The 26,132-nt window shown below is 39.5% G+C and overlaps 1 protein-coding gene across 7 annotated transcripts; it reads right to left on the reverse strand.

Moving 5' to 3' along the window:
• Positions 1–245: 245 nt before the first annotated feature.
• MTFR1 (mitochondrial fission regulator 1) lies at positions 246–25,915 on the reverse strand. 7 transcript variants are annotated; one of them, XM_087752345.1, is made up of 8 exons: positions 25,639–25,915; positions 18,683–18,825; positions 14,962–15,060; positions 9,322–9,440; positions 6,014–6,255; positions 3,961–4,216; positions 3,615–3,783; positions 246–1,961 (listed from the first exon to the last, which is right to left on the reverse strand). In XM_087752345.1, exons 2-8 carry the CDS (start codon positions 18,746–18,748, stop codon positions 1,902–1,904), a joined length of 1,011 nt encoding a protein of 336 aa, XP_087608471.1. In that variant the 5' UTR covers positions 18,749–18,825; positions 25,639–25,915; the 3' UTR covers positions 246–1,901. The 7 variants fall into 7 exon arrangements, with proteins under 7 accessions (XP_087608471.1, XP_087608481.1, XP_087608460.1 ...); XM_087752355.1 differs by lacking the exon at positions 25,639–25,915 and adding an exon at positions 24,739–25,249; XM_087752334.1 differs by lacking the exon at positions 25,639–25,915 and adding an exon at positions 22,789–22,879.
• Between the last annotated feature and the right edge of the window lie 217 nt (positions 25,916–26,132).

The following is a 26,132-nucleotide window of genomic DNA, read 5'->3' on the forward strand; positions in this document are numbered from 1 at the left end:
ATCTCTTTTTTTTTTTAATCTGAGTGTAACTGAATTAACAGGGCTGTGCTGTTCTATGACTAATTCTACTGTTATTCCTGCTGCACAGCAACAGTAAGCAGGCCAGTCCTGAAGGAGATGCAAGTAAGTTGTCACTACATTGATTTATAGTCACTACATTGATTTATAGTCACTCCGACAGAAATGTAAACTACATTGTGGCTGCTATCTGGCTGCTATTGTTTGTAGAGTACCGCAAATCACACACACAATGTTTATTTTAACTGCTTTTAATTTTATATAGTGGCAATAGAGCATTAAATACAAAACTTGAAACAAAAATGAACTTTCAAAAAGGTGTTTTAAAGGCATTTAAAAGAACACAAAGATTTAATGGCCTCTCAGTAAGACCGATGGCAGAGCGCTTTGGAAGGAAGCTACGTTGTGTACATATTAACACCGTGTCAAGTTTCACACCAGAAAACCTCCTCCTCAATCGTACAATCTACGTTCCAGTTATAAGCAGCAAAGCTTCAGTCATCTTCAGTAGCCTAAGTCAGAGCCATTCACCTGTCTTTATTTACCAAGTGCTGCCTTTTTTTTTTTCCCTAGAAAACAGAAGCTCTACAAGGCACTTGTACTAGTTCCAGCAGCCAGATCAATTTAGAGCACCGAAATACCCAGACTCAGCTTTTTCTATGCTCATCTACAGTTAGAGCAAACCTTGGCTTCCTTTAAGTGTGCAGCTCAGGTGGAGCTCTCCGGTTCCCAAAGAGCTTTTTTCAACCTGAATTTTATTTTCAGCTTGAGCCCTTTCTACACCTGTGGCTGGAGACATGAGCGAGCTCTGTACAGGCCTGGCAGCAAGGAGCTGCTATGGGAAATCCCCCAAAGGGCTTCCCTGGGAAAAGACCTTACGTGCAAGGGCTTATACCATCCCTCCCCTGCAAACAGGGCCACGAGGGCTTGTGCAGTCCCCAACTGCTAGAAACTGATCCAGGGACCCAAGACAGCTGGGGACAAAAAGGTGTCCGTGAGCATCTCTGAGCACAGCTGAGATGAGCAACTCGCACCCCACAGTACTCCCTACCTTTTTTTTCTTATCTACACCACTTCTATGCTAGCTAACACATGCTCTGACATTAATTATTTTACTCTGCTGCTATCTACTGGTTATTTCAAATCCATTGGACTGCCTACTCACAGAGGCTCCCACAGCATGAGTTACTCACTTGTCATGCACTCTTTACGTTGGCCACAGGATGATAAAAGTAGGTTTTGCTCTCTTTCTTACCTTTGCAAGCTCCTTTGAGGAAAAAACAACCAACCAACCAAACAAAAAAAACCAAAAAACCAAAACCCTGCACAAAAATGTGCTACTACTTAAAATGTCTCATACCAAGTGACCTCTGCAGCAGATTTAAGTTTTCCCTTTCAGTAGGAAGCAGAATGCATTCAGGTTTTATTTGGGCTAAAAATTTGCTAAAATTAAGTTTAAAAGAAAGACTTCGACATGAAAATTTCAGTATCAAACTAAATGTTGTAGTGCAAGTTACAGTTAGAGCTCAAATAACCAATATTAACTTAAGGGTGTATCACTATCATTATTAACATGTACACAAATTTTTAAGGTGGTCAGTTATGCACAAAGATTGTTGTATTTATAACTTAGTGTTAATAAACTAAAACCACCACAGAAGTCTGAGTAGAAAGCCAGGTTTGAATACAGAATTAATACCTGAGTATAACGGTCAAATTTATTCCCCTTGATAAATCACATACAAACATGTTTAGTGCCTCAATTCTACATTTCACATTAGGTTTTCCTGTGTTGTAAGACCAGTCAGTACTAGTGCTATTTGCAACATAAAAAATTTCAGACAAAACAGCTTAACAGTCCTTTGCGTAGTGATCTTAATGTATTAAGATTTTTCAATTAAAGTCTTCATTTTTCCTGTAGACTTCAGCATGTGTGGTCCAAACTGAGAAGGAAAACAGAAACATGTTCAGATTGCTTTCAACAGAAACTGAGTTGAACTATTATCCATCCAAGTTGTAAGTAAAACTAGAACTTGGGCAGAGAGAGCTTCCTTTATCAACCTGCTTCTCTGCATCTGGATTTCGCCCACTTCATAGCCACAAAGTAAAGGGAAACTTGTGTCAGCCATCAGCTGAAATCGCTCAGGTGAGGCAGCGAACCATCTGCTGGAGCAGCTCTGACTAGAGGGAGTTCACTCCACCACAGCAGAATAAGAAGACAGACACAGTTATCTTCAGAAGTTGACGACCAATTGCTCTAGCGGCAGTTTAACGGTATTCCTGTTCTTACTCTATCCTGCATTTTTGTGCAAGTCCTTTTAAAAACTGTACCATACAAGGATACCATATGAGGACTGCTCTAGCAATGAAGTTACATATTGATAAGTAACTGATGACAGATGTTTATTAGCTCGTTCTGGATCAACATTCTATCATTTAACAAATTAAAGCCTTCCATTTTCTTAACTTTTGAGGACTTGATGATCCTTAATCTCAAAAGATGGGCTGTAAATTTCAAAATTGGACAGTCATGAAAAACCCATGTATGAATAAAACATTGCCAACTCGTGTTCTTTTCCGTAAAGCTCCAGAGATGTTGGGGAAAAAAGTGATTGATTCTTGGGGAATATCTAGCCTTTTAGTTACGAAGACCAGCCTGAAGGTTACAGAAATATACCTTAAAGGCCTAAACCAGAAGGCAAGTAAGTCAACATTAATAAGCTGAAGTACTCAGAAGTCCTGAGATTTGTGGCTTGGGAATCTTATTTTCCTCAGAATTTAATCCAGAGTGCTGCCTTCTTTTGGAGTTTTATGTGCATTTTTCCAAAGGGAAAAATAACTTTCTACTCTTCCTCTCTGGTTCTATAGCACAATCTTCAAGGACCGCTTACTACCAAAACTGATCTATACTAGCCTGGTTTTTTTAAGTAAGTGTATATTGCTAGAAACTTGCAACTTGAACATTCACCACTTAAACCCTTACTTCAGTTTCAAATCCATCTGAAATAAACTAGAAGCCATTAACTTGTACCATGATGTGAATTTTAAATATAATTTCATTTTAACATTCTCACACTACAAAGAAACTGCTTTTATTTACTCAGCATTTCCAATTATTAGAAGAAACTCCCTATACCAAGATCCAGTGGGCATTCTCAACAATTTGCTTTCTGCATTCCCAAGAACAGATGACGTGTTTCAGGATCTGGCTTCAGAACTTCACATGTGCTATCTGCATGGTTAAAGTTGGTAAGAGCAGGCAAACTCAGTTCAGATTCATTTCTGGTATGAGCCCTTAGGAACTGGGATTTCAGAATATCACACGCTCGTGGCAACAGAAAAGACTTTTGTTTAAAAAAATAAGAAAACTACACCAGGGCTTTTTAAACCTAGGGCCAAAAGAGTACACAATCTGAAGACTTGATACTAAAAACATACAGTTGCCACGAATCCTGGCATATCGTCAGCACTTACAGGGTTTTGTGGACAGGGATGGTAACTCGTAGGTATTTGCATATGTTGGCAGAAAGACATATGTTGGCTTTCACGACAACTATAATTTAGTCCAAGCATGTGTTCAGAATCGCAATACTCACCAGCACTACCTCAGTCTTTGTCTTTGTTTCAGTCTTTGGAATCACTTTTTCTGTTTCACTTTGGCTATCATTTCGGTATCGATAAGCAAATTTCTTTTTAAGCGCCTCCGCTATTAATGCGGCAGGATCTGTAGGGTCAGCCACTTTAGATTTTGCACCTTCTGATGATCTAGAAAAGAAAATTAGAAGCATTAACATAGGCCAAAACAAACCTTTAGAAGTTGTGAATGCTTTTGCATTCTGTTTGTCAGATGTTATATCAGCATCTGTCTCAACTTGAAATAGTTCTGAGTCATAAAAACAAATCATAAACACAAATGTGAATACACTGATATTTATTTATTACCTTTTCACTGAGCGCAGTTTCACGCTGTTCATGTCTTTGAGGATTTCTAGCATGTTTGGTATTTCAGACTTCTTTGGCCCGTTTTCTGTCAGATTCTGTCCAGAGTTTGTTTTTTTGTTTTTCCTTTCTTTAATGAGCTCAATGGCAGACATACTCTGCTGTAGACCCGGGGGAGGAGGGAGTGGTGGCGGAGGAGGAGGTGGCAGTGGTGGAGGTGCAACAGGGACAGCAGCTGAAGCAACTGGACTTGACCCAGCTACAAATAAAACATGCATTACATGTCAGTTTACTTGTAAATCTCCTTTATATCTCACAAATGCTCAGGTAAGAATAGGACTATAATAGCTTCAATTGCCTTCCCTTGGCCTTCTTTAGGTTATCACATAACCTCTTCATTCCTAAACCACCTAAGTAGACTCAACTGAAAAGCCACATAAAAATCCTGCTAGAAGAGAGAGGAGTTCTTTGAATTGCTGGTTCAAATTCTAGGTGCATTCATGTCTTTACTGGATATCACGACATCTTTTAGTTATGTTCTGCTCCTAATGTTACCAGTATTTCACTTTCTTCCGAGAGGCAGGTACTGAGCTGGAAGTCACATACAGTCTGCCCTGTGAGCAGTGTTTCTTTCTACTTATCATCACAAATAAGAAATTACCTTACAAGATTTTTAAATGTAAATTTCAGAGCTCAAATAGTGCTTAAATTGAAGCTTATTCCAGCTCTCTGAGGTTAAGGATTTTTAGGCCAGCTAATCATCTTTCTGAAGATAAAGATTCTCACCACAATCTCGATTTCAAGTTCCCTGTACTCTTCAGGTAAAAACTGATGTTATAAATATAATAGCAGTAATAACTTGACAAATAAATGAAGAAACTTCTGCTCAAATGCAGCTTTAAAGAAATCAGCAAAACCAGATCGAACCAGAGTTTTGAGGCTTGGAGTATAAAGTGTGTAAAGATATGTATATAGATAATACAGAGGAATCTACTTTGTGTGCATGTAGGCATACACAGTGTCATTACCATATTCTACCAGAAGAGGGAGGTAAAGATGATCAAATAAAAATTTAATTTTCCTAATAAATAGAGGTAAAGGGAAAACGATGAAAAATAAGCTATTAGTTATTTCACAAAACCTCCACAATAATTACAATTCAAGAGTGAAAGCATGCAATCCTTAAAACTATTTCATAGTTTTGAATATGAACAGTTAAGGAAAAATAAAGTCATGCTATCGTGTCACAGACAAAAACTAAACGAGCATCTTAAGAAGTAGAATATGATTTTATACATAAACATAGGAAAAAACTGTACTTGCTAAGTGACCTTAAGAAACAGTGAAAACCAAACGGCTGTCATCTCCAGTTGACAAGGGTCATCTCCCACTAATCTTTGGAGATGGTAGACTTAGAACTGGAAGGCGGTCAGAGGTGAGGAAAAGAGGAGAAAGAAACTCAGGAAAAGAATTATTATTCTGTTTACTACCAGAAACAGTGCACCACTTTTGGCTCCATCTGGACAATGTGTTTGATCCCAGAGATGATTCCAGTAAACAATCTCCTTTTCTGTTATTTATTTCATAAACTTGAGATGTATATTACATATTCCAAAAGTGTAATTAGTATCTTGTATGATTACTTCATGATATCAGAGACCCTATTTCATTACTGGATGGGAAGACTTAAGCGTTAGCAATTAAGTTACATTCTTTTAGTCCGATTTAATCCATCATGTTTATCATGAGCTTTGCTCTGAAAGCTGTTTAATACTTCTTTACTTATCCACAGATTCAGAATTCTGGCAGACTTTCACACAAACGTGAAGACTTTTGGAATACTAGAAAATACAGAAAATCTGGCAGGTCTCTTGTCTTCAAGACCTATTCTGTATCCCTTGGTTAGTATGCTATGTCTGCCTACCAAACAAACCAAGACAATATAGAGAAGTGCTCAGTGTTGCAGTATCTCACAGAAATGAATTAGCATATTATTAATTAGAAAAGGGACAAATTCATTAACCAATTTGTGCTAAGAGTACAGCAAATGTAATACCTGCTGTCAGGTTCTGTTGTTCTTGCAAGATTACAATTTTGGCGATTTGTGCTCTTAAAGTGGCTAGTTCATTTTCTAGAGCGCTAATCTTCTGCAGAGCTTCTTCATTTGCGGTCACTACGCTTCTGGACACTGGTTCTTCTTCCAGCGGGTTTTGTAAGGACATCTGTCTGCATGGGGACTTTCCAGAATGATGTAGTCCACCTGAAAGAGGCTGGGCTGGTTTTGACCAAACTTCTGACCTGTAACAGAAATATCACAAGATTCCTTTTTTAAAAGCTTTGTTATAGATAAAAACTAAAGCACCGTTACATACAAACCAGGAATACAAGTTGAAGGCCTGACGTTAAAATTGGCTTTACACAAATCACTTCCACCAAGACTTTATATAGCTTAAAGTAAACAAGAGCTTCACATCCTTTCTGTTTGCATGAGCTGTATTTCTTCTCTTCCCCTAGCCAGCTTTTTGTGGAATCCTTGATTTCAGGAGAAAAAAGGAATACGTTCCCCCTCACCCCCAATCTATTTCTTTGCCTCATACCTATTGTGTTTTTTATTGGAATTAAGATTTTAAATTTTTTTTGCCCAAATGCTACCATTTTTCCCCGATAGGCTGCAAATAGTCACTTGTAGTTGATTCCTTTGAAGAAGAAAGAGGAGTTTCTTAGTTCCACAGCACATTTTCGTACTTTTTGGACTTCTGAAGGGACAGTCCTCCATTTTAGCAGTGTTGGGAGTATGGAGTACATGAAACAGCTTAGTGGTGCAGACGCTGCTTATCAGTAAATGGGAAAGGGTGTTACATCTAGTTTTCTAACACAATAAATAAAACTATAGAGACGAAAACTTCATACAGTTTTTAAAGAGTCCGTAAGCTTCCTTCCTCTTTCTCACAAGAGCAAGAAAATGCAACTCTGTTGCCTGCCTTTATTACCCACCAAAGCTCAAGCTACGTTAAACACGGGCATTACTGAGCATCTGCAGTCAAATAAGCACTTACAAAAGGTTATAGTCACTGAAGACACCAACATTTTTAAACAGTTTATCTCAAGCAGAATTGATAAGGATTAATGACAATTGGCTATCATAAACATTATAACTGCAAAATACGACCACATACTTAGGTCCTCAATCCTCCTTAACTTCAATACCAAAACGTCTCAGGCAGGTCAGGATTCCACAATTTATTCAAACATGAGAGTAAGAACGGTGGCTAGTGATGTGACTTTTCACAAGGTGTAGAACAGGTCCAGGCTAATGCAGCTTGAAAGCCTCATCGCCGTGGATGCAGGGGTTAAGCTACTCTGGATGCGCATCTGCAGTTGTGCTAGACTTAAAGCAAGAGCCAAGATTTAAGGCTAGAACCTGTGCTCTGACCACCTCAGTCCACAATTAGATCCACATTTGAGTCTTCCACGACACTAACAGAAAACAGCAGCACAACTTGCAAATTTTGATCAAGCAGAACTGAATATTATCAAGGATGTTAAAATTTAGGTGCTGTTATCTAGACAGGAATGGAGAGCAACTAAAGCTGAGAATAGGATGCTTCCTATAGCAGCCATCTCCCTGCTCTCCCTAAATAAGTAAGGTGGAAGAAGCCGGTGGTCACTTCACTCTAAAACCTGCCTTCTAGAAACTCTTTAATGGGGCAGAATAGCTAAACAACAATGGGTATTTTCAGCTCAGAGCAGTAATGGTGTTTTAAGCAAATGTCTTGATTGGAATCTAACACCATGGAAAAATATTATGCCTGAATTGTCACTACTGCTCTGGCGAGGGGTAGGGGAAAAATGATTTCTCATTGCTTCCTCTATAAAACTGCATTCGCAGAAAAAATTATGTCTGCAAGACTGTTTACTGAATTATACAGTGAATATATATTTAAGAGGAACACCTATGTGATCTTGTCAAAACAGGGAATTTCAAATGCCTGGAAAACACCTAATGCACCCTAGCTCCGCTACATAATACTGTGCATAGACGTAATAAACAGCGCACATTGAAACACTCGTATTTGCTAAGTAATTCACTTACCATGCTCCATTATAAGCTGTTTGCCTTAAGGTCACTATATATCTGCAGGATTATTTTAGTCCCATCCCATATCCATCTGTCCCCCTTCCCCCCTTCCCATGCAGACGTCTCAGCAAATAGGCAAGTCCTACATCTTTCGTAACAGGTTCTTTGAAGCAACAAAGAGCTATTCTCTCTGTTGTCTCCATTAAACGTAGTAGCTTTACAGCTCAATCTTTAAATGAAATGTTTCTGTGCTAGCAAAAGTAGTATTGGCTAGTTAATTTCCTTTGCATCAAATACACTTCACAAATAGCATTTCCCAAACAAGCGTTGATTTCTGTGACTCTCCTCTGAGTTTGTGAAATTAATGTGTCAGTGCCAGAATGTTTGTTATGCAAAGCTTCACTGCGGCAAGTCATGTTGGAGGGCATCTAGGTCATTACTAACCTATTTCGTGCTTTCAAATTAAGAACGGTATCCTCCAGTAATCTTTGAAGCCAACAATCTGTGCCTTTCTCTGGAAGGTTAGTTTGTTTTGAAGAAAAACTTCCTCTGCACTACAGAACTGTGCCTTTGTTTCTGGCTAGTCTGAGCAGCAATTTGGGTAGGCTGGAATAGAGAACTTCACCACTTCAGCCAACCTGTTTCGTGCAGTTACACTGCAATGTAGTGCTCTTGGTCCAACACACCAGTACCTATCCTGTCATTCTGGACACAGGTGCTCACACGCTTCCCTGCCAGTTTTCGTTATGAAGATTAAAGACAAATTATAAACCATAATTTTTTAATTGTCTTTAGCAGACTGCAGAGCCTTAACCAGAAAGGTGAAAAAAACAATGTGCCAGTTATTGGATTGTCAGAATGACCACTGCTGCTAATTAGGAAGCTGTAGGACACTGCCCCGTATTAATAAAAATATCAGGAGAATTGGAGAAGAATCAGTGTTAGCAATTGTGCCATACCACAGCAGACATTTTTGTGGGGACAAGGTGGCTTGAAGCTGTCACATGCAATTCTTTGCAATAAATAAGTAAATTAAAAGCACAGTCTTCCTTGTGTAACACCAATCTCCTGTATGTTCTCAAACCAGTCTTTCATTTATAATCCTGGTAGTCTAACCTCTACTACTGCTTTTCCAGACCCTACCTTTTCAATCCCTCTTCCCTCTCTCTTCTCCCAGCATTCAAATCCTCTCCATTAATTGCAATGCACAGTAGATTCTCATTAGAGAGAAGCTAGGCTTCTTCTTCTCAGTTCCGAAGTTCAAAGAGAAGATTTGAGGAGCATACCTGAGCCTTGTAGAGACTTCACCTTCTTCTTGAGCAACCCATCCCACATCCGCAAAGGAGGCAACTGCATCTTCTCTAATTTGATTAGGATGGTTTCCTTCTGTGGCATGAGAAGTAAGCTAAATTTTAAAGACAAGACAGAAGGTTTTAGAGTCACTATTCCCAGCCCATGTCACAGTTATTTTACCCAATACTTTTAGTGAGGCTACATGTAACTATTAACACATACATGCACAAAACACATCTGTAGACTTAGCACACTTATTTCTGTCCTGGGCTTGGTCCAGAACCATTTCACTGATTTCGAACTATTCAATCTAGTCTGCCGAACACTTTACAGAAACTATTTTTATTTTTAAGGTTCACGGCTAACTACATATACTATCACATGACACTACTGAACACTAAAAATCCAATGCAAATTGTTACCTTAAAGACGACCACACACCAACATTCTCAAATATAGTTTGCTGTATTAACTCAAACAATATCTTTTTAAATTATATTCATGACTGGTAGTTAATAAAGACATTAAGGCTATTAGTACTTCTTAAGTCTTTTGCTCTGATTTAGTATTATTTTGAAAGTGAAATTCTGTTGAAGTCTGTTTCCCTTCCCCTACAACTTCCGGAATTTCTGTACAAGAATAAAGGTGTGTACATTACACAGGGGGGGGAAAAAAAAAAAAAAAAAAAAAAGCGCCATTTCTACTAGCTCAGTAATCACAAAGACTTTGAGTGAGGGGTAGGATGCAATCATAATGGAATACGCTATTTGCTAACAATCTCATTCACAGCACATAAAACAAATTGGCCATTTTCCAACATGGTTCTGCCATTAGCTGTGTAGCTGTTCGAAGCCAAAGGTGAGCAAGGCTCCAGAGACTGGAACCTTTCTTAGATTTACAGTTAAGTGACCTGAATGAAGATTTGAAAAATTGTTTGGACCATCAATATATGCTCCAAAGCCACAACTATACAAAATAGTTCCAAATCGACTTTGAAATACTGGCTGCTTCCCCAGGTTAGACAAGGGCATGTCTACTCAGTCACTGGACTAGTGAGCAGCCTGGTCTCAGTATCGTAGCAGATAAAAGCTACTGAAACATCTTTCAGTAATTTATTCTGCTTAGTCTGTCACCTTGAGTTACTTATCTCCAATGCAACTATGCCACCTCTTTTGCTTGTATTACACACAATCCACTGGCCAAATTTGCACACGAGCCATTGCAGCTGTGTCAGTGCTGCCTGCTGCTGGTAGTGGCCAAGAAGCTAGTAATACTGACAAAGATGGTGCTAGTACGTAACGGTCTATGAAGACAGCTTTGATCCAGTCTGTTAGCACTTCAGTCAATTTTCAAGGCAACTCACCTCTGTAAGAGGAAACTATTATGTAGGAGCAACTATGAAATGTTAGCATTAACCTGAATTTGTAGCAGATCTATCACAGTAGGACTGCAGGTTGGATGAGGTGAAACCATTTCTGAAGAACATCCACAGATATTTTAGTTGTAGTCTTTGATACAGAAATCCCAAGAAGATAAAAGTTGTGGGTTTGGGGTTGTTTTTTCCCCGGGAGTTGTTACAAACAGCTTTGGAAATCGAGATTAGTCATCTTCACCTCACACTCTCGCAACTTGTGTGTGAGCCTTTATCACAGCTCCCAGGAGTGTGTATTGGCACCATCAGATCATTTGGAAACAACAGGGTTTTTTCCAGGTAGCATCAGCACAGATGGTAATATGTTTATCACATTAACAGTTGTGCCTAATACCATCACAGTCTGCCTCTCCTTAAAACAGTCTAGAGAATACTATATTGCATGTTAGGATTTACATTGTTTGAAGTTTCCTTGGCTTTTTTCTTTTTTAAAATAAAAAGAAATTTTCATGACCATGGCATCTGTATTAATGTTAATGGAAATTTAAAAAATCCATAACACATTAGCCACTTCTTGCAGGTGATACAGATTTTCCTGATGGTAATGGCCATATGAGGAGCTATTACCACAAAAAAGACTGAAGGCACTACACATATTTGCATCAAAAATAATTTTATAAAATCAACAGTAAGGAATGCATTTACCACTGCCAGGTTTCCTGCATTGTGAGATAAATAACTTCTAATCCAACATTTAGTAGCAAGCCTTCTGTTATATTGTGATGCAAGTTTCTTCCTACTTTTTTATTCGTATTTATATGTAAACAGAATCTGCTTGTTACCCCATATACAGATGTTTCTTTTCTCTATCCCTAAAAACAACAAGGCCTTCCACAGCAGTGGATTTCAAATTTCAAGTTAATGCAGGATTTTTACTTTAATTTAAAGGTTAAAAGCCAACCCCCATCTGTTAAAACCTTCGCCTGACTGTAGAATGACGCTTAAACAGCTCTGTGACTACCCTATTCCTCCAGCCAATCTCAGCTAAAGACAACTTGGACAACTGCTCTGCCAGCACCTGAAATGTAGAACAGAGAGCTGAAAACAGATGCCCAGTTCTACTGAACTAAATGAAACACTGAAAGTCGCCTGCTTTTCTTTCTCTGGAAACTATGTAGTTGCTTCCCCCGCTTCCTCCTTCACAGGCTTTTTTTGCCTATTTTAGTGTGCACGTATGCTGCGCACACACATGCATGCCTGTGGGTTTCAGACCCATTGCTCCACGGATTTCTGAAGAAAAGACTACGCACACTGTACCATTTTGGACGATGTCACAGAATCATAGAATATCTTGAGTTGGAAGGGACCCATAAGAATCATCGAGTCCAACTCCCAAAGAGTCAGCCCTGCTAGTGTTTCCACAGGGTTTTAAACTGGAGACCTTTCGCATGCTAGGTGAACGTGATAACCACTACACTACAGAAACGCTGCTTAAGAGGATGTCAAAGCAGGATCCCTGCTTTTTGTTTGCTCCAGGAAGTGGAAAGCAGAACAAATATTTTTATACATTTAAGGATAGAATAAAAACTCTAATTTCAAATTATTAACACAGTTAGGTATTAAACATTTGGAAATACTTCTTCAAGTAAGACAAACTTGCTATGATTTTTCAAATTAGCCCAGTAAACTTTGATGTTTGCTATGTGCACAGCAATTCCTTAGGAGACTTCTACTGAGTTATCAGGTTTCCATCAGACAAACAGGAGAAGCATGGGACTAGAACAGAGATGCTGTAGCTGGAGGATACTATCTTGAGAGACAGTATTGTAAGTTTGGTTGAATCTACCTAGGCTATATAGGTAAGTTTAACTTTATTTTCTCCTAAAGACTACAGATAAACCTAAAAAATATGACATACAAAAGAACTATATCAACCATTTTCATTTGTTCATGCCATATAGAGTATATAAGGTAAGCTCTGTCACCGCTTACTGAATATATAAGCAGCATTTAGCAATTAATTTAAATGTTGACTATGGCAAGACCCATAGAGACAGATACTACAACAGTCAGTAGACCTCAAAAATCAAAATGCTAGGCTACTGTTTTTTTCACACTAGCTGAACAAAAGCATGCTAGAAGAGAAGAATGAACACAACAGGAATATTCTTTCAATATCTCTTATCCCTTTATTGTAAGGAAAATTAAGACCTGTGGAAAGTTTATTGCTCTTAGATAAAGTTAGAAACAGTGATGGTATACATGCACCCTCAGATGAGGCAAGTAAGGTTTGCTTTGGGTTTTAAATAAAGTGACTTACAGCAAGGTTCAGTGCATGGTCCTTTCATAATATAGCTAAAGCTGGCAAGAAAGAAAGAGGAAAAGACAGCTATAGGAAAGCGTCAGTTGCAACAGCATAAAAACGATTGAGACCAGTATTGAACTTCACTATAGAATCTTAACGCTGAGATAGAGACATAAAAAACAGAAGTTAGCATCACACTTTTACATGTTCAGCATTTTATATATTAAAATAGCTTAAAGCCTGCATAAACCATATAAATTTTAATGTGTTTCAAGGCTCAAATTATGAAATTCATATTTCTGATTCAATCAACTGACAATTGTACTTCTATTTTTACAATCCTTTCTTTTCATCTAATAGAAGATGAATTTTTATACTTAGTGTGCATAAAATCTAAGCAAAGCTGTCTGAATGTTTCTTTAAGAGGAAAAAAGGCAAATATTTTATTTATTCTAACACAGAATTCAGACGAAGACATACACATATTTTTATTTCACCACTAAAAATATTCAGGAACAGATTTCCCAGATGTATCTTACAGCTCTTTTCAAGTACATAAAACAGAAATGTTTTCTTTTATGAACCATATTAAGAGAAGGCAGTATTTGGCTAACTATCTGCAAATGAGCATCATCTTCCCTTGTATGGCCTTTACAGTACAGAATATCAGACACGTTATAAGAAGACTTCACTTCCTTTCAAATCTGAGACACATGGAGCCTTATTGCTGGCCTAACTACTATTAATTATATATCCAAAAGTTTAAATCCAGTATGTCATTTTGTTGTCCTCCTCACCTGCACAAAACCCCACCCCCACAGTGTACATATTTATTTTTTAAGTTTCACCAAGCCACTAGTAGGGGGAGATGGTTGCACCCCTGGTTTCTCAATATTTAAGAGAGGCAAAATGTTAGCATGGCTTTTAATATCACACCAAAAAGGCTTCTATGGTAATCTGAACTATCTGATTTTGCTACTATAATTTCAAGCCTAAATACTGTCCATACATTTCATATAGGATAAAGAAATTAATATAAACAGTGAAAAATTTAGCTGTGTGGAAATTACCTTGTCTTAGTGTGGGTGATGATTCCCACCATTCATCTTTGTGTTCCCCACCCTTGCTCGGCCCAAGAAACATTCCTCTCTCAGCTTGAGCTTCAAACACTAAATTTCTCCAATTCTATACCCACCCCCTACCCCTAACACACAGAGTTGAAGAGATTATGTGTAACAGCTTCCATTTTCCCATCTGTTCCTGAAAGAGTTGTTATAAAAAGCATGCGTTTTCTCCTCCTTAAGCTTTTACCCTCACTCTTTACCCTCCCACTATAGGCAGTTGAAGTTAAAAGCAAACAAGTTAGAAAGCTGCACAGAACTGATGTTCCCCTTTCACCTATACAGTGTTAGCCTTGTATTTAAAACAAAAGCAAGCAGGGTACTCATGTTATCTTGTTATTAATTTTTTTACTTTCTAATAAAGTTGCGTATTTTCCCAAATATTTTTAAGTAACTGTTCATCTTTACATGCCTCTTAAGCCTAGCTTATAAGTACTGTTTATAGAAAGAAGTTTCAAAGCTTTTTCTCTTTTATGAACGTATTTTTCCCCAAGAATAACTTGTTAATATTGTATTGCCTCATTTTAGAAGTTCCAATTTCCTTACGAAAAAATCTGTTTCAAGTTTCATTATGTGTGTTATAGCAACATGGATTTAGGTTTTAGGCAGAAAAGAAGCTGAAGAATTCACATTCGGAAAAAATCTGAACTGGAATTGGGAATAACTGAAGTAAACTAATTCTCCTATGTGCCCAGGTTTATCATATTCTGCTTTTACAAACTCTCTAGTCATTTATTTAAATGAACCGCATATTTGCTTAAAATCTTTTGATGCAAGAGCAAATCCCTTTATCAGTATAGTGAAACGCGTATTCTAAAACGTTAAGAACACTTACCTGAAACTGAACTCTTGGACACTGTATAAGAGAGAGGTTAGTACCAATTTTTCTTACAATACTTCGAGATGAACCATAAGGCTTGCTTGACCAAAGCACCTAGATGGGAAGGAAAAAGAAGCCAGCTGTCAGGTAACTGATTTTTATATCATATAGGAATAGTTTTCCTTTATCTTTCCCTTATCTGTGTGCTAAACATATTTAAAGTTCTTCCTTTCATGCTAGAATAGAATAGAATATAAATACACTGAAATTTGTATCAGTGAAGTCCTTTCATACTATACCTGAATTGGCACAAAATTTGGTTTTGTCAATACAATATAGATATGATTGTTTAAATTCAAGACAGCCTTTACATTAAGTTTAAGTTCGAAGCAATAAATCAGGTAACACAGAAAGATTCAAGGGCTGGAAGCATCTTCAAAAGCACAATTTGTCCATTTTCAAGATAATAAAGAATCTGCATTGGGTCAGACACCTCTTTTTAAGGGGTTTCAAGAAAAGCCACTCCATCATGAAAAATCCAGAGAGTTATGTAATTTTACATTTCCCAAAATATCTTTTTTCTTCTTTTAATTAAGAGTTCATCTAACACAGGAACAGTGTCCACCAGTCTTAATAACTACCAGCTAGCATAAGCATGAAAACATAACTGTGAAATTAAAAAGCAAAGAAAAGGGGGAAAATAAATATATGAGAATGAACCTTTGTCCTAAAAAAAAAAAAAAAAATACATTCGCCTAGATAAAATTGCACACAGCACCTCAACACACCTGGCTTCATCAGAACTGTTTCTACTACAATTCAGATTTCTTCTACATTGTTTCAGCAGGGATTGAATTCGCTTTCTTTTGTTGTACTTAATGATGGGAATGTTTGCTCTACTATTTACCATAGTTGTATGAAATAAAATGAGACTTTAATTTTAGGAGAATACTACAAAACGAGCCAGAACAGAAGAAAACAAAACAAAAAAAAACAGAGAGAAGCAGGAAAGATTTCAGCACAGGGAAAGGCAACAAAAACAATGCAAAGAAGAAAAAGAATAATAGGAAGACTCTAACAGAGAACATTGTCAGTAAAAAACCAGAACACTGGATGGTATTTTAAAAAACTTGGCCAGTGTTTACGTATAGATGTAGATATGAATTTACTACCCAAATCTTAGTTTTTAAAGGCTCATAGTTTCAAGGAAACTCAAAGTCCTGTTAGAAGGTTTCCCAACAAAGAAAACAGATAGAATCCAGGCTATTACTACTGAAACAACCCTCATCTGGCATGGCAATATTGTCTGCGTGATTAGTGTAGTGCAGCTGTGGGAGTTTCACAACACACAGCTGAGTAACATTTTGATATACTAAGCAAAGATCACTACTCTTAGATTTTGAAGGTTCTATTAAAAAGAAAAATTTATGCTTCATGGTATTTATCACCAGATTATATTATCTCAGAAACCACACAAACATTTTGCCTATTTCTAAATAAGTATCTTTCCTTCCTCTGACTTTATCAGAACATACCAGTTTTGACAAAATAAAGGTGCACTGCACATCTAGAACGAGAGGAAACGGCCTCAAGCTGCGCCAGGGCAGGTTTAGGTTGGATATTAGGAAAAACTTCTTCACTGAAAGGGCAGTCAGGCACTGGAACAGGCTGCCCAGGGAAGTGGTTGAGTCCCCATCCCTGGAGGCATTTAAAAGCCATGTAGATGTGGTTCTTCGGGACATGGTTTAGTGGTGGACTTGGCAGTGTTAAGTTAACGGTTGGACTTGATGATCTTAAGGGTCTTTTCCAACCTAAGCGATTCTATGATTCTATACGCTATGCTAGATCCTCACATCAGAGCTACAACTCTGCCATTAATCCACTCAGATTTTTTCCATTCTATGAAACATACATCCTCTTGCTTAATATGCTGCTAAGTTTGAACACAATTTTTTTCAATGCAGAGTACTCGACTGATCCTGCATTTTGCATGCCTCAAACAAAGACCTCACATTCCTGACTATCACATTACTGTTTGCCTATATGTCTGAGCAAATAGCAGGTAGATCAGAAGCCTTCAAGAAAAATCGCTGACAAACAGTACCACAGTAATACAGCCTTCCTATTCACAACAGCTTCTAATGTTAGAAGCAGAACTGTTGGCGATAGTCTCAAAGTGGTTTTCCATTGGAAAAAATACTAATAGTCAAGGGAAGGCTTAATTAATTACAGGAGTACTTCCACAACAGCAAAAGAGCCTAGACTACATGCTGTATTACCAACATAAGTGCAGTGCATTTTAAACAAGTGGCAAAACTTGTTTAGAGATTGCTCAGACCACAGACGAGATGTTGACTAGCACACAGATCCTCAAAAATATTTGGTGCCCAAATGCCTTTGGGGTTGTTCAACAACAGTGGTTTGGTGCACCAAAACTTTTAATGACTCAGTTTTGGTAATTCCAGATATGTCTGGACAATATTTTCAGAAAGCTGCATGCAAGCTGTGCCACAAGGTATGCAAATAAAGTCAGCACACTGCTCAGCTGAGCTACTAAGTCTCAGCACTGCTCTACCCAAGTTCACACAACTTCTTATTGACTTGAAGCACTGGCAGAACAAGTCTGCAAAATATTACTTAGTCATACCCTCTTATTGCATCAGTGTTTTGCTGTTGTCCAGAACAGCTGACATTTGGAAATGTAATTGCATTATCGCAGGCTTGATACAAGTAGAGAATGGGGGGAAAACAGATTAAAAATTTGTTTCCACCCTCCTATTTAGGATGAAAGATGTTGCTGACAATGACCACAGCAACACTCGTGGTAGTCCACCATATTCTCATACTCTGAATTTTCAAAGTTACAGTGCATGAAATCTCAGATTCAAGTTCGAATAAAATCCTAAAATACAGAATCGTATTGGTAATTTTAATTTACAATGTATAAACAATTTGCTTTCCATAAATTCCCAAGATTGATAAAAGGTTCTACCACAATAATCCAGAGTAAGAACTGCCCTTCTAAGTACTGCACATAGCTGTTAAGGATTTCCCCACTGTTAGAACATTAAAACATTTCGACAACTTACAGGGATTAGTGCATTGAGGTCAATACTTCTACTCAAAATAGCTTCCTAAAGGTCCCAGTGACAAAGTAGTGTATGTGTAACAGATATCTCTCTCTCCCCGCCCCCCCAAAGCATTCAAAGAAAACTCTATATACACTTTCCTCCAAGGGGAGAGCTAAGCATGCACATTCCTCTGCTTCCCCAGTAAAGAACACAGCTGTGTGGCTCTCATGTACTGTAACACTTTCAGGAGAGGTAAATATAGCACAATTACTATCATCTCAGTTTCATGGGGCTTTTCATTACTCCAAAATAAGAGCAAAAAAATCAGATTATTTAGGAATTAATATCACTGTTAAAAACCAGTTGAAAATCTTCCTTCAGCTTCAAAACACACATAACAAATCCAGCAAAAAAAAAGCAGTGTTTACAATGTAAACAGTTTGTCATTAGAGCTAGAAGGAACTGCATGGTATTTTTAACACATATATTACTCAATATTTCAGCATCCAAGTAGTAAACTTCATACTTTTCCAGCAATGCAGAATCATACAAGTACTGAGTATACTTGAAGTGTTCTGCTGGAATAGATAAGCACAAACTAAAATATATGAAGTGCTTTCTGTACCTGATTTTCTGAAAACATGAAGCAAGTTTGAAACACTTACTGATTCCATGTTTAATCCAACTTGTTCAAAAGCCATCCTAATTAAGCGCTTAAGCCAGCAAATCATTTGGAATGGAAAAAGCCTTTCCAAACTTGGATTTAAGCCTTCCAAACCTACAGGGCTGCGGAGGTTCCATAGTACTTCTGAAATGAGAAACACAAGAATTTTAGATGCATGTTGTGGAACGTATACAGAAGTAAACTGCTACACATATTCCTAATAAAACAAGCTTTAGAAATAGTTACTGAAAACAAAACGTTAGGTGACAACAATTCCTAGTACTGCAACGTATAGGTGTTCAGAAGGCATTTACTTAACACGGGTGACAAAGATTTTTAGTAGTGTCATTTTTAAGACGTCAAAGCTGTTGCAAAGCTAACGATCAAAAAGCTGGGGAAATGATTGCTCACTTGAGCTTGGACAGATGATGGTGTTCAACAACTCTAAGAGAGCACCGAACACTATGGAATGCCTGCAGCTGGGGACTAGCACTAAAATTAAAGGGCCATACTCCTCTATAAAACTCATTTCTATGCAGGAACAAACTACAGAAAGCTGATCACCTCTCTTCATTCACATTCTCTGACAGCTTTCTTGTTTCCTCCTTTTTCCCACAACTGAGGAGAGAAAGGAAACATGGAAAAATGACTAATGCAAGAAAACAACAGGAAATAGCGTAGATGTGGGACCTGAAAATATTCAAGCAATTTATAAAGTTGGACAGATTTCAAATTGCATCTATTTATATGTACTACCATTCACTTAAATCAAGACATTTTTATTGCTCCTCTAGTGAAAACAGTGTAGCTTTTCTTTAACTGTGTTCTACACCAGTCATAACTTGGATGCCACGGAGAAGCATATGCCACCAAAACCAAAAAGGAAGCCACAGATTTAGGTTTACGTTTGTTTTGTGTATCAGGCTAGAAACAACACTCCATTGAACCACCTTAAACAACACATTTGTAGTATGGACAACGGTGTTCCTGAAGCCAGTATATATATATATAGAGTGATGACTAAAGCAACATAGCAACAAGGTATGGGTACTCGGGAAGTCTGAAAGTCAGGAGATGGAAAAGCTATGCTGTTTGAAAGTCCCTGCAAGCATTACAGTTAAACCATCAGTGTTTCCATTACAAATGTTTTTTTTTCAACAGTTTACAGTTCCTTAGTAATAACCTGCTTCTTGTGGAAACTTGGCAGGAACAGTGCAACTCTACAGTTATCTTTTTTTAGACAGGCTGGGGGGGGGCGGGGGGGAAGGTCAATATTAGTTTCTCATCACCACAGAAAGTAGAAGACATTTCCTAACAGGATTTTCTTTTGTTTCTAAATAAACTAGGAAGAAACTACTAATCTATCAGCTAAAGGAGGCCTAATGAAAATGTAAGATAAAAAAGTTATTTAAAAAAAAATGAGATTAGAATGGAAACTCTAATTGTTATAAGAAAAACCATAGGGAAGAACACTGGCCTACCTACCAAACAGCCATGAATATAAGCTACAGTCATACATAATAAATAAGTCATGGACTTCTTTATGGAAAGCTGGAAAAGTCTATTAGGGAAGCATTACCATCTACTTGATCTGTTCTTCCTTTAGGCATCTGTTATTCTTCCCTTAGACAAGCTCCTGGACTGCATGGATCTTTGATCCCATTGCACCTGCTGGTTTTTTTAAAACAGGAAGAATGCAAGTCTTTCTACACACCCCATATGAGATTTGGCATCGTATCTGGCACTGTAAACATGCAGTGACATAAAAGAGACAGGAATGCTCCTTTAAAATGGAAAACCTGTTCCAAAAGTGTGATACATGTGATGCACTCCGCCTCATTCCAAAGTTCAGATTTGTTGAACGTGTAGCGTGAAAATCAAAGAGAAGAAAAACGGAAGCCGTGTCAAGTCATTCAAACAAAAGAGAAAAAAAGGTAGAGACTGTATGGCAGAGCAATTGGAAAGACATGGGCTGGCTGGTAAAGGCATGTGATAGGACTATAAAGGGATGACTGTAACCTGATACATTGCTCTTTCAACAGATAGACAGGTCATTAGTTTAAAAATCCCAAGACTAGTCAGCGTCATGTTTTGTTTCAGGAAGTGAAGAAAAGGTATTATTTTGTTTCTGATCAACTGGGAGGACCGAGTCTTTACTAACACAGACAATCTGGACAGAATTGAAAAGAGTGTGTTATAACTTCCTCTGAGGAAATCAGATCAGGTCTAGAAAGTTACCATGAATGCAAGAAACTGAATGGCGAAGAAGTAAAAGAATGACCCAAACCTGTCAAGATAACAAATTAAAGGCACAAAAGCAGATGCAGAAAAAAGTAGCATAATATCAGGATGACAGAATAGCACAAATATGAAATAGTAAGTTAAAAAAGACTAAGGTAGAAAATGCATTCCAGCTTACAGGCATAAAAAAAAAAATCCTACATATGTATTAGGAACAAGCAGGAGCCGAGAGAGAGCCACGATGTAACAGGAGAGGAAAGAAAGCAATGACTGATATAGATAGTCAGCATATTCTGTGTTTTCACTTGAAGGTGGTAGAAAAGAGAGAAACATGTTAGAATGGGTTATAGACAACTCTGAAAAGTTACAAGCATTCAGGACAATAGTGTCTAATGAAATTCACCTTGAACAGCTCAGAAATTAGTCAAAGCAATTTCTGAAATATTAAGTGATTACTTTTAGAAACTTGTTCAATGAGAGTCAAAAGACCCAGGAATAAAAGAAGGAGCATGATGACACAAAGCATCAGGAATAGTCCAAAATACGTATCCTGCCCTGAAACCTTTAGGCAACCTTTTGTAATTCCAGGTTCCAAGACTTCGATGACCGAACACAAAAGAGCATTCATTCAACCAAACAACTACTTCAGTAAAATGATTATTCACATTATAAATCATTGTTTCTTCTGCAGCCTAAATACTTAAAGTACCTAAGACTGGGATCATCAGCTCCTTGCTCTTGCCAATGACTTGTGATTTGCTTTTGCAGAAGAAAGTGACAGAAGTCAATCTGTAAGAGTGCACAGTACCAACCAGCTCCTGGATTAGTTTCCTTAGTTCCTGGCACTAAGGAAAACCACCACGTTTTAACAACCTTCAGCTAATTTGTTACCTAAAAGGAGATCCAAAAGGAAAATGCTTCTAAGTATATCAGCTTGATATTTTTATGAGATCTATTAGTTTTCCAGAATTATATCCAGACAAGCTTGACACTCATTTCTTCCAGACTATATTGCATTATACCTTTCTTCACAAATCTCAGTTATTCCACAATTATTTTATGTGCCCAGAACAGAAAGTGTTCATTCCAAATGAAACTGTTGGACAGCAAGAATGAAAACATTAGCAAATTTTTCTCTCATGCTCTGTACACATGCCAATTTCAGAAGCAGGAGTTAAATGTTTATTGCTTTTATTAACCTAGAACAATACCTCTTTTAAAATATTGATGCTTGCTTTATTTATCCTCTATCTTCTTTATGTTACCTAAACTAAAATTAGTAGTTTAATTCCCCTACAGCTTCCACAACTCAACTACTACAATAAAATGCCCTGAGAGATAGTAATATTGCTATACCACATGGTTCTTCTGCTGTGCTTAAGTGAAACTATTACAACAATAAGCAGTAGTCATAGGCAAGATTCCCCAAAGAGGTTAGAAGAGTAATAACACAAAGAATTACATTTCACTGCATAAAGTATGCGGGGGTTGGAATTTTATGGGTTCTTAATTTATAAAACTCTATTTACACAGAAATTAGCAATGCTGAAGAAATTTCTTTCTGATACGGAAACATGCAGCAATTCCCTGGTTCAGAAACGAGGAGATCTACATTTCTGAGTGTCAGGGTTCTCACCTTAGCCTCTTTAAACTCTCTTTTGCCCCCACTTTTCCCAACAACTTTTGCAGGTTTCATTCAATACTGTCATATCAAATATCAGCCTACAAAGCTGAGAGATAATACCGCTTATAAATGACAAAATGTTCATGAAATAAATATAAAGGCTCTGGAGGCTGTACACGTAAGGCACACCACTCAGTAAATACGAAATGGAGCCCTTTGCCAGGCTTTCTAGTGAGTCCTACCCGTGAGAGATGAAAAGAAAGAAAAATCAGATGCAACTGCTTTCAAATTCTTCTGTGTCTATTTTCCGATGTTGTTTTTGTCCAAGTCCCTTTCAAATTATGAGGTCTCGCTCTTAAAAAGAAATACGATATTCATATTTCTCTTACTGAAGGAAGTTTCTCTTGCTCATGTAAGATCCATGCAAAAATAAAAGAGAATGGCTTAATGAGCTTGAGGCAGCAGATCAGCCTTCACAAAGAATAAACAAATGCATGAAATTTGAAGATGAAATGTCTAGTCTCTAAATTGAAAGGGTATACATAACATAAAGAAGTACAAAATTTTCAAAGAAGCATGGTTTCAAAGGAATACCAATGACATCAAAAAAATCACACACACGAAGAGTAGGTTCCTCCTTATTTTAGCAGGAAACTAGGGCACGTATATCTTCACAGTCTTTAAGACTGACACATGACCCAAGCTCATCTCATGAAATTATATCCATAAGGAAACATATTAACGAAGTCATAAAAGATAAAGCCAACAAAAAATGATCACAGCAATAGCAAGGCAAGCAGGCAGGAAGAATCTTCTGATAAAGGACCAGATCCTCTCCCAAATAAACACAGCGCAATTAGAAGTAATGTAAGTATTTGGCAGAGATCACACAGCCAACTACAGAGGTCTATTATTTGGCTTGGAAGCAACAAATAATGAAGTGCCCTATTATTTTCAGAAACACTTGTTTAGAAAGAGAGAAAAGTCAGTGAATACTACAGAGACAATCAAGGGCTTGTCTATGCTAGTATCAGCATGAAATCTAAAGCAAGAACTGAAAATAATAGATACTTGCAATAGAATTTGTTAAAGCTTTCTTAAAAATATAGCCTAGTCATATATACCTCAAAGTGCAAAACCATATTCAACACATCTTACCCATGTTAACATATCTTGCCAACTAAGGGTGGAGAACAAAAAGAACCCATGTTTAAACACTAGTTTAATCAAAAACCTTTGCTCAGCAGTGTTTATATCTACACAGTACACTATGATACCGTGTAGAGGTAAATTAAATCCTTCAACATCTCAAAACCATACAGTATTATACCACACAGTCATAACCATATACCTACACTTTCCTGCCAGATCTCCCTAGTCATTGCTGTGACTGCTAGCCGTTCTGCTACATCTTTGAGAAACAACATAAAAATGTTATTAGCAAAAGGTGTATTCGTCTAGAAAAGCATTTAAAATGTTCTATGTTTTTCCCCCTCAAAATCTCTCTTTGTAACAACACTCAGTTCCTACATGCAGCAATTGTATTTCAGCTAGTGACCTCTATGAAGAAAATTATTTTGATTTAGCAGCAGTTAACTGGAACTTTTAGAGCCGATGTGCAGAAAACTCAGCTCCCTTCTTTTTTCTTTATCACCTAGGCAAAAAGCAGCGGGTATCAGAAGACAGAATTATTTCCTTTTTATTCAGTCTTTGTAAGTCATGTCTTCACAAGAGCTACAGAGGACTACATCTGTCTGAGGACAGCATGTAAATATTAGTGAAGTTTTGCTGATGCTATCAGAGATCAATACACTACGGTTGATGTCAGCATTCCAACTCTACTCATACTCAGTACTTGGACTTTCGACAGCTTGCTAAACAAAATAAAAACAAGCATCTAGCAAGTTACTTATTTATGACAATTGCAGAAGAACCTGAGCACAGTAGCAGCATCACTGAAGGTATACAAAGTAAGCATCATAAGTTTACAGAAGAGGAAAATAAGCACCAGACCCCTTAAGACTAGGCTCCTTTTCCCTCTATATGCTACTTCTGTATTTTAAAGCCTCCTTCAAAAACTTCCCTGAAACTTCTCCAGATTATCTCCAGATTATCTTTTATTTACATGATTTCCCGTGACCGGTCACTCCCATCACAGCAACGTAAGAGGCTTTCAGTTTCGGTCAGCTTGCCTGCAGACGCGACAGCTTCGACCCCAACACGCCGAGCCGTTTCCACGCTGCTCCGCTCCCCCGGAAAAGGCGGCGCAAGCACGGCACCTGCCCTGCCCTGGATCGGCCCTGGGCGCTGCCCCACAGCCCGGGGACAGCAGCCATGAGCGGGGCCGCCCTGAGCGGCCTGTACCCGCCTCCAGTCCAGCAGCACCGCTACCTCCCCTCGGCGCCCACTCGGAGCTCCCGAGGCCAGACCCCACAGGAGGGCGCCACCTCAACACCCCCCACCCCAGGGCTCCCGGTCTGAGGGGGCCGCGGCTGAGCCGGAGGAGGGGAGCGCTGCCCAGCCCGGCGGCGCCAGCGGCCCGCGGCGGACGCGGAGAGGTGTGCTAAGCGCAGCAGCCTCCGGGCCCGGGTCGCGCTCCCCTCCTCGCCCCAACCCGGGACCGGGCGCGACGAGAGGGGCTGCCCAGGAGGAAGGGCAAGCCCCCGGGCCGCCTCGGGGAAGCGGCCGCCCCGCCGCCCTTCGCCTCACCCGCCGTCCGCCGCGGCCGCGCTCTCTCACCCGCTTCTTCCACCGCGGCTCGCGACCCCCTCCGCGGCAGCCAATCCGCGGCCGCCCCGGCACCGCCCCGACCAATAGTCACGGCGCCCGCGGGAGGCGGGACCTGGCAGTGCCCTCCGCAGGCCGCGGCGCGGCGACCTACCCGGCAGCCACCGGGCCCGGAGGACGGGGGGGAAACCGCCCCGCCCCCCGTCTGTGACCGCCGCGTCACGTGACCGGCTCCCTCCAATGAGGAGGGGCCGCGGCGGAGCCGTCAGCTGTTGCTTAGCGGCGGCGGCGGCGGCGGGGCGGCCTCGGCCTCTCGGCGGGGCTCCCGCGGGCGCTGGAGCAGCGGGGAACGGCAGCGGCCCTACCTGGTCATTACTGACCCGGCGGTGGCCGGCCCGCCCGCCCGGAGCAGGATCCTCTGAAGTGCGGGAGCTGCCAGTGTCGGAAGCGCTCGGGGCCCGGCCGGGGGAGGGGGGAGGCTTCCTGGCGTTACTCAGGACTCTCAACGGCAACTAACGGCTCTGCCAGCGGCTAACGACGCTCTGGGGCGCGGGCGGCGGCTGCAGCACCGCCGTTGGCTCTGTGGGTGGCGTCGGCTGTGCCCCGTTAAAACGTGCGGGGAGGGGCAGCGAGTGTTGCCGGGCAGCCGAGGCGGGGGGTGTTTCTGTGGGACCGGTGGTTTCAAAAACCTTAAGGTGTCAAAATTATTAAAAAAAATACTAAAAATAAATCGAGCCCAGGGCCCGTGTTTCCCCCCGTCGCTTCCTCCCGGGTGGGGTCCTGCCACCCTCTCCGAACTGCAACTCCCGGCGTGCACAGCGGCGCCGCTGCCAGGGGGCGGGGCAGCCGCCGACAGCCA

Source organism: Nipponia nippon, unplaced genomic scaffold (genome assembly GCF_047370975.1).
Source record: "Nipponia nippon isolate SJK-2023a ecotype South Korea unplaced genomic scaffold, ASM4737097v1 scaffold_1, whole genome shotgun sequence".
Taxonomy (NCBI): domain Eukaryota; kingdom Metazoa; phylum Chordata; class Aves; order Pelecaniformes; family Threskiornithidae; genus Nipponia; species Nipponia nippon.

Excerpts from the sequence above, each read along its gene's own strand:
- MTFR1 (XM_087752306.1), bottom strand. Across the intron at positions 4,217-6,013 it reads ACAACAGAACCTGACAGCAG|CTGGGTCAAGTCCAGTTGCT; the intron begins GTATTACATTTG and ends TTTTATTTGTAG. Across the intron at positions 1,962-3,614 it reads CAAAGACTGAGGTAGTGCTG|TTTGGACCACACATGCTGAA; the intron begins GTGAGTATTGCG and ends TTTCCTTCTCAG.